This window comes from Phaethon aethereus, assembly GCF_964289735.1.
Source record: "Phaethon aethereus genome assembly, chromosome: 6".
Lineage (NCBI taxonomy): Eukaryota > Metazoa > Chordata > Aves > Phaethontiformes > Phaethontidae > Phaethon > Phaethon aethereus.
Window position 1 is genome coordinate 28,243,767 of NC_138580.1, and position 17,016 is coordinate 28,260,782.

The 17,016-nt window shown below is 40.3% G+C and overlaps 1 protein-coding gene across 43 annotated transcripts in view; it reads left to right on the plus strand.

Moving 5' to 3' along the window:
• ABI2 (abl interactor 2) overlaps positions 1-16,733 on the plus strand; it is a gene marked incomplete at both ends in the record, with an annotated part of 67,303 nt that extends 50,570 nt beyond the window's left edge. For 5 of the 43 annotated variants that reach the window (XM_082001667.1, XM_082001669.1, XM_082001687.1 and 2 more), the window contains 6 exons: positions 473-570; positions 2,563-2,687; positions 3,635-3,817; positions 6,388-6,546; positions 11,252-11,425; positions 16,558-16,733. In XM_082001667.1, coding sequence (XP_081857793.1) covers positions 473-570; positions 2,563-2,687; positions 3,635-3,817; positions 6,388-6,546; positions 11,252-11,425; positions 16,558-16,733 — 915 coding nt within the window. Of the gene's footprint in view, positions 1-472; positions 571-1,373; positions 1,521-2,562; positions 2,688-3,634; positions 3,818-6,387; positions 6,547-10,844; positions 10,932-11,251; positions 11,426-16,557 lie in introns of all 43 variants that reach the window. The other 38 variants (XM_082001697.1, XM_082001699.1, XM_082001672.1 and 35 more) reach the window with 23 other exon arrangements.
• Between the last annotated feature and the right edge of the window lie 283 nt (positions 16,734-17,016).

The window sequence follows — 17,016 nt, forward strand, 5'->3', positions numbered from 1 at the left end:
TGGCTCATATTTGGAGATAACTTCTCCATATTTGTATGAATTACATTAGATTGTGACCTATTAGATAAACCTTAGTGTTTTTAAAGAGTATTCAGAAATATTTTTGCAAATTTACTATTCAGTAGTGCAACCTGAAATAACTGCCTTTATCTCAAAAGATGAGTGGGAGGTTTAACCAAGTTAGATACAGTGACTGTATTGTCAGTGGTTTAATGTTTATGCGATAGCCTAAAGGCAAATTCACTTTCTGTATATGCACTTTTTAAAAACCCTGTGTAATAAAGAGTCCTTTGAGCGCAACTCTTGACTTCTAGCGGAGTGGAAATTGCATATAAAATGCATGGCCTCTCAATTTTTTTTGTTTGTTTAAACCTTCCCCCACTTAGAGTGAATTGCTAAAGGCATCTCAGTGTCTCTCCTCCCAGAAGCTGAGCTTAGTGAAGGCTGTTTTTCTCCCCGTTCTTTCATGCAGGTCAGCACACAGAATATGAAGATGGGTGGGCTGCCTCGTACAACACCACCCACCCAGAAGCCACCAAGTCCACCAATGTCGGGAAAAGGAACTATTGGGTAAGCGCAGTTACTGGTGATGTAAATGGCTTTAGTGAACAGCAGTGAAAAAAGGGAAGATTATTTCTTTTTCTGTAGTGTGGGTTTTTGGTTTTGTGTTTGGTTTTTTTTGGTTGGTTTTTTTTTGTTGTTTGTTTGTTTTAACCATTCACAAAAGTCAAGAGGTGCTCTATCTGCATCCTCTTACACCGATCATGCCTTATATGTCAGTTAGCACGTTTCTGCCAGAAGACAGTGGGCATCACCAGCTTTTCCCAACAGGAACCTATTTATCATTGCAGGACACTTACAACTACATGCTTGAGAGTAAGAAGTCATTAAGTGTGTGGCTTTGACAGGTGGTGCTAAAAAACTGGAAAATGAGTATGTGGCACTGCTCATTAATTATTTGTGCTGTATGTGATAGAAGTACTTTCCTATTAAGTCTATGAACTTGACTTTGACCTCAGGAAAGGATGTTATAACTGGGATGAATGTTGTTGGTTGGTATGCGATTATGTATATACATGCAAACCATGGTACTTTTACTTTTAAAACAAGATATGGATTACTTTTAAAACAAGAATGGGATGTACAACACAGAGTTTATGAATAGGAAAAGCATCTGGAGTTTGAAGTACAGGAAGAACACCCTTAATTGTTTTTTGTCATCCTATGAACTAGATACTGCAAACTTATAGAAAAACATTTCTTTTTAGCTCCCATTACTGATTAGTATGTAGCTATCTTTTAAAGAATGAAAAATCTTTGGTTTTGTCTGTGTTATCTTAATTTGCTTCTGAAATGTGCTTGTCCTTGTGTAGGCGTCACTCTCCCTATCGTACGTTGGAGCCAGTACGTCCTCCGGTGGTACCAAATGACTACGTGCCTAGCCCAACACGCAATATGGCTCCCTCACAACAGAGCCCTGTTAGAACAGCTTCTGTGAATCAGAGGAATCGCACATACAGGTACTCAGTGTAGTCCTGTACAAAGTGTGGTTAGTATTGTGTAAGCATATGGACAAAAAACGCTATGATAAATATCAAATGCATCTGCACCTCTACGGTAAAGCTTGCCAATTCATGATATGGACTGGGAATGTCATTTGGCATGACAAGAATGCACTCTAATAAAACCAGAATAGTGAATCAGATTAAGATTGTTCACTTAATCCCCTAGTCACCTTAAATTTAGTCCTATCACTTAATTTTAGTAATTCATTAAGTACTATAACTGTGAAGTCTTTCGAGTAGGTAGAGCGTGATATTATTTTACAAAATGCTTACAAAACTGGGAAAAGACTGTGTACGGAACTTGACTTCTACATGTGGAAGGACTGCATAGTATGCTTATAGTTCACTTTTTTTTTTTTAACAGTCTTTGACATTTATAGATGGAGTAGCTGAAAAAGGGCATTGTATTTTGAGGATACTGGTAACTTCAAACACAGAAGAAAGCTGTATTACCAAAGGTTCTGCAGAAGGCTAGCCTTTTCTCTGGGTTAGTGATAGTTTTATGATGTGACAGGTCTAAATGCTTCCCTTGAAGTCTTTACTTTTTAAAAATTATAAGTACTTGAGGATGGCTAAACAGATGGACTTAAAATATAAGAAAATATGACTTTTACTTTACTGTCTTATAATTTCCAGATCTCAGTAGTCTCATATGAAAGCATATAAATCAGAGTCTAAACAGTCTACCCATTTTTTAAGTTAGAGGAAAAAGGTCTGTATTTTCTCAGTAGGGATTGAAACACTTCGGGTTTGGAACAAGGTTCTGGAAGTGTTTCATTTTTGGGCAAGTTTGACACAACAGGTTTTTCAGTTAGCCTTAGTGTAGTCCAAATGAAGAGTTTTAGGAAACTAAGCTTTATATAGGTTTATATAAGTCTTGTTTCTTTTCTCTTATCCTTGTTACTCCTCTGAATTGGGAAGGTGCTGTATGCGGGCTCTTACGCTTCAACATGCGCAGAAGCATATTCACACCCTGGGTTATTTTGGTTTCTTACAGCAGCAGTGGGAGTAGCGGAGGAAGCCACCCAAGTAGTCGGAGCAGCAGTCGAGAGAACAGTGGAAGTGGAAGTGTGGGTGTTCCTATTGCTGTTCCCACACCATCTCCTCCCAGCGTCTATCCAGGTAAGTGGAAACTTGCTGTTCCTCTTTCTGACTTGGCATTAACCTTTAACATTTGCAAGTCTCCTGAACACAGTGCTGAATAAACCCCAAGAGAGGTCTCAAAGTTCATTATCCAGAAATGTGCAAACGTTGAAAATTGCTTGCTATTGGCAGTATGAGTTTGAATCAGGTAGTATCTTCTCTGAGAGTGCCTGGTGTCCTCTCTAATGCTTCTTTTATATGTTAAGTTGTATATCAGAATTTTTTGCCTGGCTGCATGCATGTGACTAGGTAGGACACAACACATTTTTCAGTGGGCTGGGGGAAACTTCTCCCTTGTCCTTTTAAGCAAATAAATGTTTTTTCATTGTCTGTTCATGCAGATACACAGAAGCATGCTTTTAAAAACTTAGATGTAACGAGAGGCCGGCACAGAGTATATCTTTAGTACATTAATGCAAGCCTAACTGTGTTGTCACAAAAAGACACTTGTTCAATGTAATCGCCCCAGACTTTCCAGAAATAAGTGATTTTAGTCCTCCTTTTTCCTTTGCTCAGCCCTTTCAGTGAAGAAGAGTGTGCAGTTGGCTTGCAGTGTGATCTGGAATACATGATGCTTCTGAACTAAAGAATGGGAAATTTTTGGCTTTCGTCTTCTGTGTATTTTCTAATTTGTACAAAAGCTAAAGGCAGCTGTGCTAGTGATCAAAAAGTAATGGCTTTCAGTGAAAAGTTCTGGGTTGTTTCCTTCAGACCTGGAAGGAAGAAGTGGATTTGCTTGACCCTCATTTACAGCCTACATAGGAATGAGCCTTTCTTTAACAGCTCCATTTTTGTCTCATCTCCTCGTGCATTCTAAAATACTATGCATCTAATAAATAGCTAACACTGAATAGTCAAAGGCTTTCTCTAATCCTTGCTAACATGTCTCCTAATTAACTCCACCTCTTCCTCCTCTCTTCACTTAGCCCCTGCTGGCTCCGCTGGCACTTCTCCCCTTCCTGCTACCTCTGCTCCTGCCCCCGCTCCTCCCGCTCCCGCCCCTTCCTCCGCTGCCCCAGATGCTGCGGCTGCTGCTGCAGGAGCTCAGCCCCTTGCTGATGGCTTCACCTCTCCAACTCCCCCTGCTGTTTCTTCCACACCCTCTGCAGGTGAGTGTCTGCTCCTGCTGGTGGGCAGAGGAACCCAGGTGTGATCACGATCCAAGGCTTTTCAAAGTTACTTCAGAAGCAGTGGGTTTTGTAAAATTATTACTATTTTTTAAATAACTAGAAAATATCTGCTAAGACCCAACTATAAGGTAATGGTTATAGTAGACAACTGAAGGTGTGCTAGTTCTAGAAACAGCAATCATTTCATTTTATCATTTTATTATTTTTACATGTGTATAGTTATTCGTTACATGATCATTTTATTGCTGTTTGTATACTGAGTATCTCACAGAATAATTATGTTTAGGAGGGGAACCAGCACTGATAGTTCTGGGCCTGATTATTCTCTTTCAGTAATGGAATAAAAAAAAGTTCATCTAGCTAAGTATAATTCATATGACTTGTCTCTTCAATGCTTTGAAATGAAAAGTCTCTTTTCAATGAACTGATAAAAAGGGCAATTTTTTGTGTTCAATGTCAGGTAAAATAAAAGTTTTCATTATGCAGAATAGTACTAAAGCATAAGCATTTTTTTTAATAGGTAGTACTGATGGTGTATATTGTAACTTGCTTTTTTTCATGCTTACGAAATCACACTACCTTTTTCATTTTCTCACATGCTGAAGTTGCAGCATGTAGTACTTACTAACCATAACACTGTTCTGTATCAGCTTTTGATGAGGACTTACACCTGCATCGTGAAGATCTCCTTTAGAGAGACAGATTGATATATAGCTCCCTATGTGCCTTGTTGCTTTTCATTATAGTGGAGGCTGATGACAATGGTGTGAATTTGTTTGTTCATTACTGTTGGTGTCTCTCGGTAAGAATTTCACAAGGTGCCAGAAGCATTCTTGAAATCATGTTTAGTTTAAGGTGCTGTGGTTCATATAAAATTGGAAAATACCTACACTAGAATTCATGACTATGACTAGAAGCTTCCAAACTGTGATGAATGTTGTTATCAGAAGATGATCCTGATGTCTAAACTACTGTCACGTTTAGAAGATGAGCTGTTGTCATACAGGGCCTCAGTCAGTTTTCACGTTTGATGTCCTGTCAGTATCCTAGTTCTTAAGCCATATTGCTTCTGTATTTTTGACAAGTCAAAATCAAGCACAGATTAATATTTTAATGGCTATACATTCACAATTCCATAAAAGAAATTTCAGGTTACTCACTATTTTTAAGATCTTTTGTTTCCCTGTGCTAATAGTGAGGTTGCTTGCATGGCTTCCCTGAAATAAAATACTTGAAGAGACTGGATAGTTTACCGTTTATGAGGTTGTAGTTTCTGGTCCTTAAGGATCTCTTATCCCTGTTTCTTCTCTCCAGTCACCACCAGTTTCTATCAGTGCATTAAGTAACAGGGAGACAAACACATGGGAAGGACACATTATGAAAAATGTGGAAGAGCCTGTATACTAGGTGGATTGCTCGTTAACTGTTCTTCTCCCTCATCTGTAAAAAGTGCTTTTTTTGAGATGTACGTATCTGTTCAAAGCAGGAGGAATGTGAATCTCTAGTTCATGTTTTTGCTCTCATAAGAAAGTAACACGGCAAGCGACTTGCCTTTTATTTACTGACCTAGTGTGAAGTTTTGCAAAGCAGTCAAAACATAGTGAAGAACAATGCAGATTTTTAAAAAATTGCATGTTTATTTGTTCTGTTTCCCTCTTTACTTCCCTGCATGCATGCCTCCTCAACCATAGTAACCACGCCTTCTTCCCTTGTTTTCTTGAGAGCTCTGAAATTTACATCTAGCACAAATGGTGAAGGCAGAACAGCTCGAGAGGGTAATAACCTATATGGGTATAACAAATCCAGTTTACTGTTATATAGAGTATATAAGCCAGAGAACTTTATGTGAGCACAGCAGATAGCTTAATGGTCTTGCTTCATTTATTGCTTGCTTAGATTTAGGGTCAATTACTTTGATACAGGAAATGGAGAGCAAGTTTTTAAGGAGTTGTTTCAATTGACAGCTCCCTGAACAAGGGTCTTTTGAGTATGATTTGATTTATTCCATCCTTCAAGCAGCTTCTAACATTTCTCTTCTCCCCAGATGATTCTTTGCATATTTCCTGAACAGCACTAACATCGTTAATACTGTGTTTTTCAATTGTAGAAGGTAACAGCTCTGAATCTTGGAAATAGCATACAGTTAGTTTGTATGTGTATGTTGCTTGATTGCTGGGCTGTGAAGTGTTATTTTTTTGCAGGTTTATAAATAACTAAATTTGCAAGAAGTTTTTATAATATGCTATATAAAATGGATAACTTCATTAGCTACAGTTATAACTTTCATTTTTAAACTTAGTAGCTTAGACACCTTTGTATTGTCATACTGGCTTTTGTGAGCAGTGCTGAGTACAGGCAGTTGGGAGAGTTACTTTTTGTGTTGCTATTGAGACATCCAGTGTCCTGCCAGTCTGGCAGCTAAACTGACTGGCTGCTCCTAGGATGCAGGCTGTCTTAAAAAAAACAAGATCCTTTGAATCTTGAATGCAGATATAAACAAGGCAGGCATCATTCATCTCTTTGCTAATACACTTCTTTTTCTAACCTAGGTCACCCAGTTCAGTTCTACAGCATGAACAGGCCTGCATCTCGACACACCCCCCCAACAATAGGGGGATCTTTGCCATATCGGCGTCCTCCTTCGATCACATCACAGACAAGCCTTCAGAACCAGATGAACGGAGGACCATTTTATAACCAGAACCCAGGTAAGAAGGTGTTTCTGCTCTGTTGAACTCACCACAGTGGTGAATGGCATGGCCTTCAGATCTCTGAAATCTCAATGTTCTGTCTCCATTGCAGATCTTGCAGTTAGTCTCAGGTAACTTCCAGTATCTTGCTGGTAGCCATGCCAAAGCCGCAGTCCGAGTACAGAGCGTTCAGTTTCCATTATGGCAAGCAGCTCAAAACAATACTGGCTTTGTTGACAAATAAATTACTTTTGATGTCACAGTTCCTATTAGACAAGCCTTAGTCCTTTACTATCCCGTGTGCCATGTTTCTGCTTTGGTGTGGGATGAGTATTTGATTTTGCACCAGAGCACTGATTCTTCATTAATCAGTCTTTATCTTGTATGATTTTTTCCTTCTGATTAATGGACAGTTCTGGAAATTGCACTTGTTACGCAAGGGCAAGCATTAGACACCTTAAGAGACATCAGTGGTGTTTGGTATGGAGTGCAAAGGAGCTGTGTCATCTGCTAAGTCCACAGATGATGTTATTCTAATGGGCGACCTGTCTTAAAAAGCAGGCTGAGATACTAACGAGGAGTGGTGTGTCCTGTGTGTCGGGCAGAACGCAGTAGTAGCTTTTCATCCAAGGAGTCCGTTTCCCTGTGCTTGTGGTGCGACATGAAGGTTTTGATACCACAGTAGGGGAGACTTTCTTTTTTGACAAAGCTACAGAAAGATGCAGGATGCATACTGAGCGTTCCTTGTTAGGAATATTGCATGTTGACTTGCAATGTGTTTTGTGGTGGTGGTTTTTGGTGTTTGTGTGGTTTTTTTGTTTTTTTTTTTTAATTGAGCAATGAACTGGGAATTAGGTCAAATGCTGTAGCCTGCATTTAAGGAATTTGAGCAGGTTCAAATATTACTGCTTGTGAGCGACACTGCAAAGAGATGTGTGTGCTTAACTTGAGAAGGAGATGGACAGTCCTGCTGGGGATGGGGGGTGGAGGAGGTTATATGACTACATTGAAGCCCCGTTGCCTGAAATATATGGTATCTGTTAAGCACATTATGTGCATATTGAAGGCTGGAGGGGAATAGGCAAGAAGGAAAGGGTAATAGTAATAAAAGAAACCTTTCAGGATTACCTTTGCAGTAAAGAGGATTTTCAGTATATCCAGAGAGTTTCTGACAACTGCTGCGCATTTCTGCTTTAGCAAAGGGATAATTCTCTGCAAGCTACCATTGCATTGTTAATAGGTAATCACAGAAGATGCCAGATAGACTTTAAATAAGTTACGTAACCACAATTCAGTCTGTGTACCCAAAAAGAAGATAAATGATTATGGTGATTAGTCACTTGCGCTGTAAATCACAAGCAAAATACTTCCATTATCTTGGCATACTTGATAGAACATCAATAAGCAGTTGTAGTAAGAGACTTTTTTTGTATACCTAGCAGAATACAGAATTTATTAACTTTTGCAGTTATACTAAACCAAGTTTTTTTGGCCTGTACCTTGAAAGAAGAGGATGCTCAAGCATGCATAATTGATGAAGACCCTACGAACAGAGGGCTGTTGTGTCTGTAAGGAGCAGGGTTAGTAGTGACAGGACACGGGCCGCGATTGCTTCTCAGTGTTCCTGAAAAGAGGGAGAAACCACAAACGAGGTGAAAAAGAGACCTTACAACAGGCAGAGGAGTGCGCCAGCTATGGCTTGTTCTTCTTTGCAGGCTGTTTGGCAATAAAGCAGTACTGTTTTTCCCCCTTCCATTTTTTAGTGTGTTGGCATAGTAATTTTTGTTTATTCACTTCACAGGAGGATGAAAGATACTTGCCTTGCCCTGTTCTTTTGAACACCACTTCTAAGATAATATAATTTCCTTCATGGTGAGACCTTTTTAACAACTGAGAAGAAAATGTTAAGAAATGGCAGACCCTAAATGATCTCAGCATGTGTCTGTCCCAAAGCCACCCTTGCCAGCCATGCCAAGTAATGAGCGTTTTAACTTTGCAATCTTAGGTACCAGTATCTAAGCAGTAGAGAGCTCTGTACAGGCTAAGAACCCCATGGGAGAAGCTGCCAAGTATCGAGGTGGTGGTCTGCACCACACACTGTTTATATAGCTGAATTCTTACCAGGCTGAAGTAATGTAGTGGAAGGTGCTCCTGAGCATTTCTGAATCAATTTACAGCAACTGTGTAGATGAACTCCTAATCTGCCAATGGTCGATGTGGAAGGAAGCTGGGAGGGAACGTTTAAGCTGTTTATCTCATCTTCTGAGACAGCAGAGGTAAAGTTTTTCTGATGCACTTTATAAACAAAGTCATTATTAGTAAAATATTTATTGTATTGGTTCCTAAAGGTCAAAACTGGTTTAGAGTCATTATATACCATATAGAGACAATATAATATAATAGTCCCTGCACTGTGCATAGACTGAAGCCAAACCAACTGGTTAAGATAAACAAGGAATGATGTCAGCTAGTGTTAGCATCACTGTTTTGATTAAACTACAGGACCCAAACTAAACTAAGGTTTTTTTTGTATTTGCTTGGATTGCTTGTCTGGACAGATTTATTTTTCTACATGGAAAGCCTTGTTGTTTCTTTCAAAGAAATATCTATAGGATACAAACAAAGCGCACTGAAGGGACCTAGGAAACTGCAGCTGGTCTCATGATAGATATGAATTGTGTGAATGCATCTGACATTGAATGGAGGAAACATTTTGAAGCCAATTGTTTTTATAGCATATGTAATTAAAATGGCAGGGACTTCATAGTTGCACAAGAATGCTGAATTCATGAATACTACTGCATTTCAGTAATATTTTCCTGCTTTGAAAAAATGCAAGACCAAATCTTTTTCCAGCTACTGTGGTTACACTTGAAGGAATAAATACTCTTAGAGGTCACGTCATTCAAGTCAAAGAAGCTGTAATTAGAAATGTATTTCAGTTTTTCTCAGGAAATACTAATTAAATGGTGAGATAATGGAGCTTGCTTTATATGGAGGTACAAGGATATTTTTGCAACAAAAAGGATGGTTGGTTCTGGGTTTTTTGTTTGGGGTGTGTGGTTGTGAAAGGAATGTGAATGTGAGTGACAGAAGAAATCCAAAGCACTTCAGATAATAGTTACTGAAATAAGCAATAAGAAGAAATTTTGAGACGTGAGTTTTAAATGCCCTGGAGTTCTTTTCATTTGCTATGATGGTGTGAATTAATTGTGAAAAATACTACATCATACCTGGCAGTTTTCTTACCGGCTCTGGAATTAGTCTGAAATGTATTTAGTGCTGTTCTGCAAGGTAAATAAATGTACAATGTACCAGTGTACATGAAGTGTAGACCTTTTTCCGTCATTCTTTTGGACATGACTAAATGTTTCTGTGTGCCACCACTAACAAGAAAATTACTTAGTTGTGGTTTTCCTGAGGTGTGCTTTCTGAAAAATAATCTTGTAATGTGCCTAAAGAATATTGCTGCGTTACTCTTGCAAAGTGATAAACTAGATAAAGCTAGTTAACCTTTTTTTTTCTTAACTAGATATCTGAAACTTTCATTCCTAGCTTAAACCACAGTTCAGTGTTACAACATTTGCAACTGGCTAATAGTATATTCTTTAAATGTGAATTCGCCTGTGTTGTACAAAGACAGCTCTTCTGGTACCAGTAGAAGGGCTGCTCAGGGTTCAGCGCAGTGGTCTGCAAAGCCGGGCGGGAAGGAAAGGAGGCAGCACCTCTGGAACAGGCCCTGTTGCTCAGCAGCAGCACAGGGCGCTTTGTTCTACCAGTAAGGTCAGAAGTCCGGTGTCTTCCCAGTGCGCTCAGTTGTCAAAGGCAACTTTTTCTGTTTTGCCTAAAATAACTGCCTCATTTGATGTTTTTTTTGGCCTACGTTTTGCAGAAAACTAGATATATCCATTTTTATTACTAAGGCTTCATGGATGCTGTTACCTCTATAAATATCAATTTGATTTGAAAGGAGGAGGATTATAGGGAGAGAATCCTCTTGATACATTTGTTAGGTCTGTTCCTAAAGTGGTACATTGCTGTAGCGATAAACTTCAACTTACGGGACTCTCATAGTCAGATCAGAAACAATCTTATGAAAAAGAGATGGGTTGGAAATTTTGAAAATAATCTCTTTGAAGTAAGGGTTATGAATGTGCTTAAACCACTTGAGCTGTTTGTCTTTGAATGTCAGCCTTTTTATCTCAGCTTCTTAGCAGACTGCTACACTGTCTGAGTGGTGATGATGTCTACTTTCCTGTTTGCTGCTTTGTTGTGTTTCTAACGGAATGCCTCTCTCTTTTTAATTTCTGTGGCAGCATCCCTTGCTCCTCCTCCCCCCTCCATCCTACAGGTAACTCCACAGTTACCGCTAATGGGATTTGTGGCCAGAGTTCAAGAAAACAGTAAGTTTGCTGCTTCCTTGTGCTATGATTTATTACTGGATGTGGCTTTTGTTTTGAGTGGATGAAAGAATTGCCAGAATTCTGCCTTCTCTACTGCCTCTGCAAGTTTGTCTGAAATTGTGAAAGGAAGGAAAAGGAAATAATTTTATTGGAGGAACCTGATCCTTCCTTCTCTGAATTTTATTGGCTCTAGTGTACTTCCACAAGTTATTATTAGGGCTATTAGGGCCAGTGCAACTAACTGGGGTAGGGAGTACTGCTTCAACCTGCTACCATGGTTCTAGAGACATTTTCATGGTTATACTGTTGCTTATTTTCAGTTTCAGATACTCCCCCCCCACCACCACCTGTGGATGAGCCAGTGTTCGATGAATCTCCACCTCCACCCCCACCTCCAGAGGATTACGAGGAGGAGGAAGCAGCTGTGGTGGAGTACAGCGATCCATATGCTGAGGAGGACCCTCCCTGGGCACCAAGGACCTACTTAGAAAAGGGTAGGTTTAGAGCTGGTAGAGGTGGTAGGGTCGTGTTTGTAATAGCTTTTTCTGTAAGCTCCTGCCATCCTGCTTTTGGACGCAGAGTCTGCCTAGACTCCTTCGTAGCCAGCATTTGGCATTGTGGTAGGGCTGCTCCTCCAAATGGCAACTTAAAGAATGATGGTTAAGCTACTCTTCTGAGTCTGACTTTTTCACCCCTTTCTCCACAAAGGGAAGATAATGATTATCTGGCTAATTACATGTTTTTAATATCCTCTGTAATCTACTTAAAACTCACCTTTCAACTAGTCTGCTTAATCCTAATAATCAAACTCCTATGAGTTCAAAAATAAATGAATCAGTGCTGCCATTGCACTTGAACTTCGAACACATGGGTGCATCTGGAGAAGCGTGGCAACGTGTGTCTGGGGCTCTGGAAGCTGCAGTGCTGCATCAGCGTGGGGCCATGCTGAGGTAAAAAGCACTGGGTCCGTGTAGGACTGACTGACTGAGGCATTGCGGCATGGCTGCATCTAGAGGTCTTCCAGTTCTGAAGCAGGTGTGTGGAAGCATGCTGGAGTAAAACTACAGGTAAAATAAACTGAGTAGGTAAGTGGCTTAGGGGCACTTGAATATGAAAACATCTACTGCCTGGTGTTCTCCTGTGAAACAGGGTCAATGTAGCTCTTAGTAAAGGGTGATATAAAATCTAACGTTGCAAGCAACCAGGCCTCTCGGCTGAGTGACCGTTAGATGCACTCAGACTGTATCAAGGAAAAAAAGTCAAGAATGCCGCAAAGATAAACCCAGTGCAGAACTTGAGGGGAGGAAAAGGAAAAAAAGAAGATGGACGAGGCATCTTCTGCCAACTCCAGCCAAAATAAAATATTACTGTTCCTGAGGGAGGTGGAAGAATATGTGACAGGGTTTTTGTTGTTATTCCCCTGCCCTCTGTCTAGCTGGTGTTAGTGTTTAGTGTTTAGTGCAAGCAGTACCCCAGCTTTGCTGACAAGCTGAGACCACTTGTCCAAGTGGCTGACTTGTAGGTGTTTACATGACTCGCTTTATCTATTGACCTCTCCAGGCCCCTGATTGACAGCAAGTGTCACTATTATTCTGTTGATGCACACAGGCTCTTTGTTTGATTAAAAGTTGCTTCAGCTGATTCTTGTCAGGGAAGCTCATTTCCATGAGGGAAGACCGGGAAAACAGGGATCTCATACAAAGTACTCTTCTTGCTATGCAGTTCGGAGGGTATTGCTGTTATTCATAGTAGTTACCTGACATTACCCCATCATTGGGGTGGGGTTCCTGATGTTGCATTTTGGGGGGGGGGGGAGGATGGCAAATTTCTTCAGGTTGGGACCAGTACAGGTAATTTCAGGAAATTCTGGATGTGCTGCATTACTTAACAAACTCCTCCCTATCAGGCAATCTTAGGAATGCACAGTATCTGCTCTGTTTCATTGTGGTTGATGTATTTTGTGCTCGATGAAGTTTGGCAGGCATGTTACTTTTTGATAGGAGAGTGAGTCTCAAGATTTCCCTCTGTATTTTTGCAGGCATTAAGACACTCTAGCCTAATTTTACATTTGTATCACTATCTTTGTTATGTTTCTGTTATTCCTGCCACCTGGCCCTCAGCAAATCCTCAGTGGCATTTCAGCTAGGAGCAAAAGAGAAAAAAAGAGGACCCTGATGTGCATTGCCTGTTTGTAGTTTCTCATACTAATGCAAAGGGCGTGGGGGAGTCTGTTTGTGGGGAAGAGAAGCCGTGAAATCATGTGGCACGTGGCCTGGGAAAGACAATTTTCTGTTTGAAGAAACGATGGGATTTGAATTATAGCGTACTGTTCTGATCTGCTTTTCTGTGTGACTTCTATAAGCTTGTAAACTAAAACAATTTATATAGGTGCATATATGCACAGATCTGTTCCGTCTTGGCAGACAGTCTAGGCACTTGTAGTTTGGTGTTTATAGGGAAAATCACATGGGATACAAAAACTGTAGTGGGAGTCTTTAAAGATAATCTGGAGAAAGTCAGGCTTTTAGTCAGCACGTTTTTCCTGCAGAAAAGCAAAAGTATAGGAAACCAAACATTCTCTTGTACTGATGTAGAGTCCCATGCAAAAACATAATTTTGATCTGTATTTTGAAAACTAGAGGACTAAAGCATCTGAAAGGTTCGTCTGTTCTTAGAAACACTCATAAAAGTAATAAAAATTTAAAGTGCTTGCAATGTATGAAGAACTGTTAAATAGTAGTAAAACTACTTTTTTTGTGGACACCATTAAAAAAGAGATATTGTCATAGGTGTGGTTTCTGTTGTAGTTATATGGATAGCTCTACTTCTGTTCAGCCCATGTCTTGAGATTTGACTGCTTTGCTGGAGTTGGGGGAGAAGTGCTCAGCTTTATAGCAGACAAGCTTTAAAATTAATGGAAAGCCCCATGCTAAGAGAGGACTTTCATACTCAAAGAATGTGTATACTTATCCTGCTGTGAAGTAATAATGCTTTATCTTCTGCAAAATAATTATTCCTATGGCAACTCCTTTTAAGTTCCTGTAAGTGCTACTCTGTGCCACACATTTCAAAGCAGACAAAACTGCTGGAAGGAGGTGTCAGTACAGAGGGTTGCTATGGGATGAGATAGGATTCAGTATGATGCTGTCCTTAAAGTGGTTGTGCAGTGTGGGAGGTGGTGTTTAACAGTAAGACATGCTCTAACCTACATCTGAGGAAGGAAGTGAATAGCATATCCATTTTGAACAGACAGAGAAGCTTTTAGGTGGGATACAGTTACTGGGTACATTGAACATGAGGATGGTACCACATGGCTGTAATAGCAACACCCAACCAGCAATGTCCAGCAAAGCACACTGCAGTTTTCCATTCAGCTGTGTGTCTGGGTGTGTGGCATGAAAAGGTAAGAAAATGTCTCAACTTTGCGAAATAGCTGAACAGAAATGGCTATCTGGAAGGAAAAATTGACTTTATACCACATAGAGAAAGCATGTGGTCACAGCTACTAGATTTCAGTTGGATAATCAGTTTGGCCTACATCTGTGGTCAGTTTGATGTAACGGAATTTAGCCAAACTGTGTGTAACTGTTGAAGAAGCAAAGATCCCTGATGAGAAGAATATGAACCTAAATGAGTAATTCTGTTTTTCCTATCTGCATTGAAATTAAAAGAGTTCCTGGCTCAGTCTAGCAGGGAAGAATGCCACCTCCTGAGTCAGTATCGCTGCTTCCTGTCTCATCTAGAGCCTTTTTGCAACACTGGCCTGGGCTCCTGGTAACTTGTGGTACGTGACAAGCACACAGCTTGAACTGGTGGGACTACAGACAGGAGGATTAAACAACCTTTTAGAGAGAGGAATGTTGCCAATACAAAAGTACCATGCAGGAAGAAGCAGTGGTGATGCAAAACCAAAACCAGGCTTCAGGTGACTTTGTAAGAGGCTTAACAAGAAGCAAATTTTCATTACAAACTGAGGGAACAGTGTCCTACTTGTGATTATGAAATAATGAATCCAGTCAGTATCAGAAGGGACTCTAGAGTGTACTCAAAAATGAGAAAGAAAGGAGTTGGAAGTTACCGTGATCCTTGGATTATTATTATCAAGAGAATGAAGAACAGCAGCACAGTGAATCTAGGAAGAAATGTTTTTAAATGAACAGGTATAGAGAGTAGTTAAAAAGGAGTTTTGAAGGACTTTGAATGTATCATGTTCATTTAGTGACTTCTGTTTTTCAAGCTAAAAATTTACTCATTTGTGTTTTGTTTCCTTAGAATGGTATGTCTAAAACTAGTTAGAATGAATTACTTAACAACCATACTCATATAAGTGTAGAGCCAGGGACATGTGTTTTTTAAATATGTTCTGCTCAAAGGATACAAATCTCCTGTTTGGGAGATTTATTTAAAAAAAAAAAAAAATTCTCTGTACCTACTCCGATTCTCCACCAGGATTGATTTGTGTATTTTACTTTATGATCTCTTCAGGATCCAGGTTTCCCAATTTGTATTGATTCCTTTGCTCTCTCAAAAGGAAATGACCTCTTTTCTTTTGACAAGAACAATGACTTCAGTAGGACTCTTGGACACTGTGCTCATGAACACATGCTGTTAGTTTGGGGGTTTTTTTTCCTCCTTGGTTTGGTTTACAGTATCTTCCCTTCTATCCCCAGTACAAGATTTTAGGATCCCTGTCCAACATCCATTTTGTTTCAATGGCAGCACTGCAGGTTTCATTGCCAAGTGCTCAAAGCAGGGACTGATGCTCTTTGTTAAAGTATTCAGAGTCTGGCACAGCTAATTTTCTGTGGAATACAGAATGGAACACATAATGATAGGACTGCGAATGGAAAAACATATCAAGTTGATGTCTGTTTTCTGCCATTTCAGGGCAATGGTCTCTTTAATATTTGCCAGTCCTTGTCCAATTTCTTTGACTTTCCTAACAGGTTTCGTGCCTTCAGTAAAATACTCTGCAGCTGTAAGAAAAATGTCCTGATACAGTAGGTGTACGCTTTGTTTCAGAGAACCACCTTACTACTTCCTAGCTCCTGACTGGGATTCGCCCACCTTGGCACTGTACATTCTGGGAGTGACTTCTAGCTACTGGGGCTGCATGTACGCATTTTACAGATTTAAATGTGGAGGTAGCTAAGGTAGATGGAATCTGGGATGTTAGCTTTGGCTCATTCTTACTGTGATCCAAAGAGAACTCTTATTACTCTCCCTCTTCCATGTCTCCCTGATGACTAGCGGTGCAGAGATCTGGTTTTGCACATACATCTAACACATGAATCTTGGAGTAGGTTTGAGTGGTCATAGCCGTGTGGAGTTACATCCACCTCCTTGTATCATTCCACACCAAATTCCAGTTTATTATGTAAACTTTTCCTGTGGTGGTGGTAGTAGAAGAATTAAAGTAGTCCTGGCTCACGTGCTTCAAAGGATGAGCTCTTATAAAAGGGGTTGGAAGAAACTGCCCCTCTCAGCAGGTCATTCTGTGCACATAGAGGTGAGGCAATGCAGTTCTCCGAGATTGCCTTGAACATGGAGAACTTTGTATGAGCTAGGTTGATTTTCTTCCTCCTCCCTGTACCTTTCCTAACAGTCATGCTCTGTTCTTTCCTAGTGGTGGCGATCTATGACTACACGAAGGACAAAGAAGATGAGCTGTCATTTCAGGAAGGTGCCATCATTTATGTCATCAAGAAAAATGATGACGGCTGGTATGAGGGGGTCATGAATGGAGTGACGGGGCTCTTTCCAGGGAACTATGTGGAGTCAATCATGCATTACTCGGAGTGAAGACTAGAGGACAGAACACTGCACCTCCTGCTGCAGGAGCTGTCAGGGCTTCCCAGATCTCCACCAGCCTCTGGGGCTGCATCCAGTATAGCTGAATGAAGGATAACTGTAACAACCACTCCCACCCCCCCCACCCCCCCCCCACTATAAACAATAGCGATTTGAGTTGTTTGAACAAATGGCTCTTTGGCTGCCAGCAGAGGCTATCCTGAGCCATCTGATGTTGAATTAAGCTGACCCATTCAGATGTAACAAACTTGTTGAGTATCTGATACTTCACTCG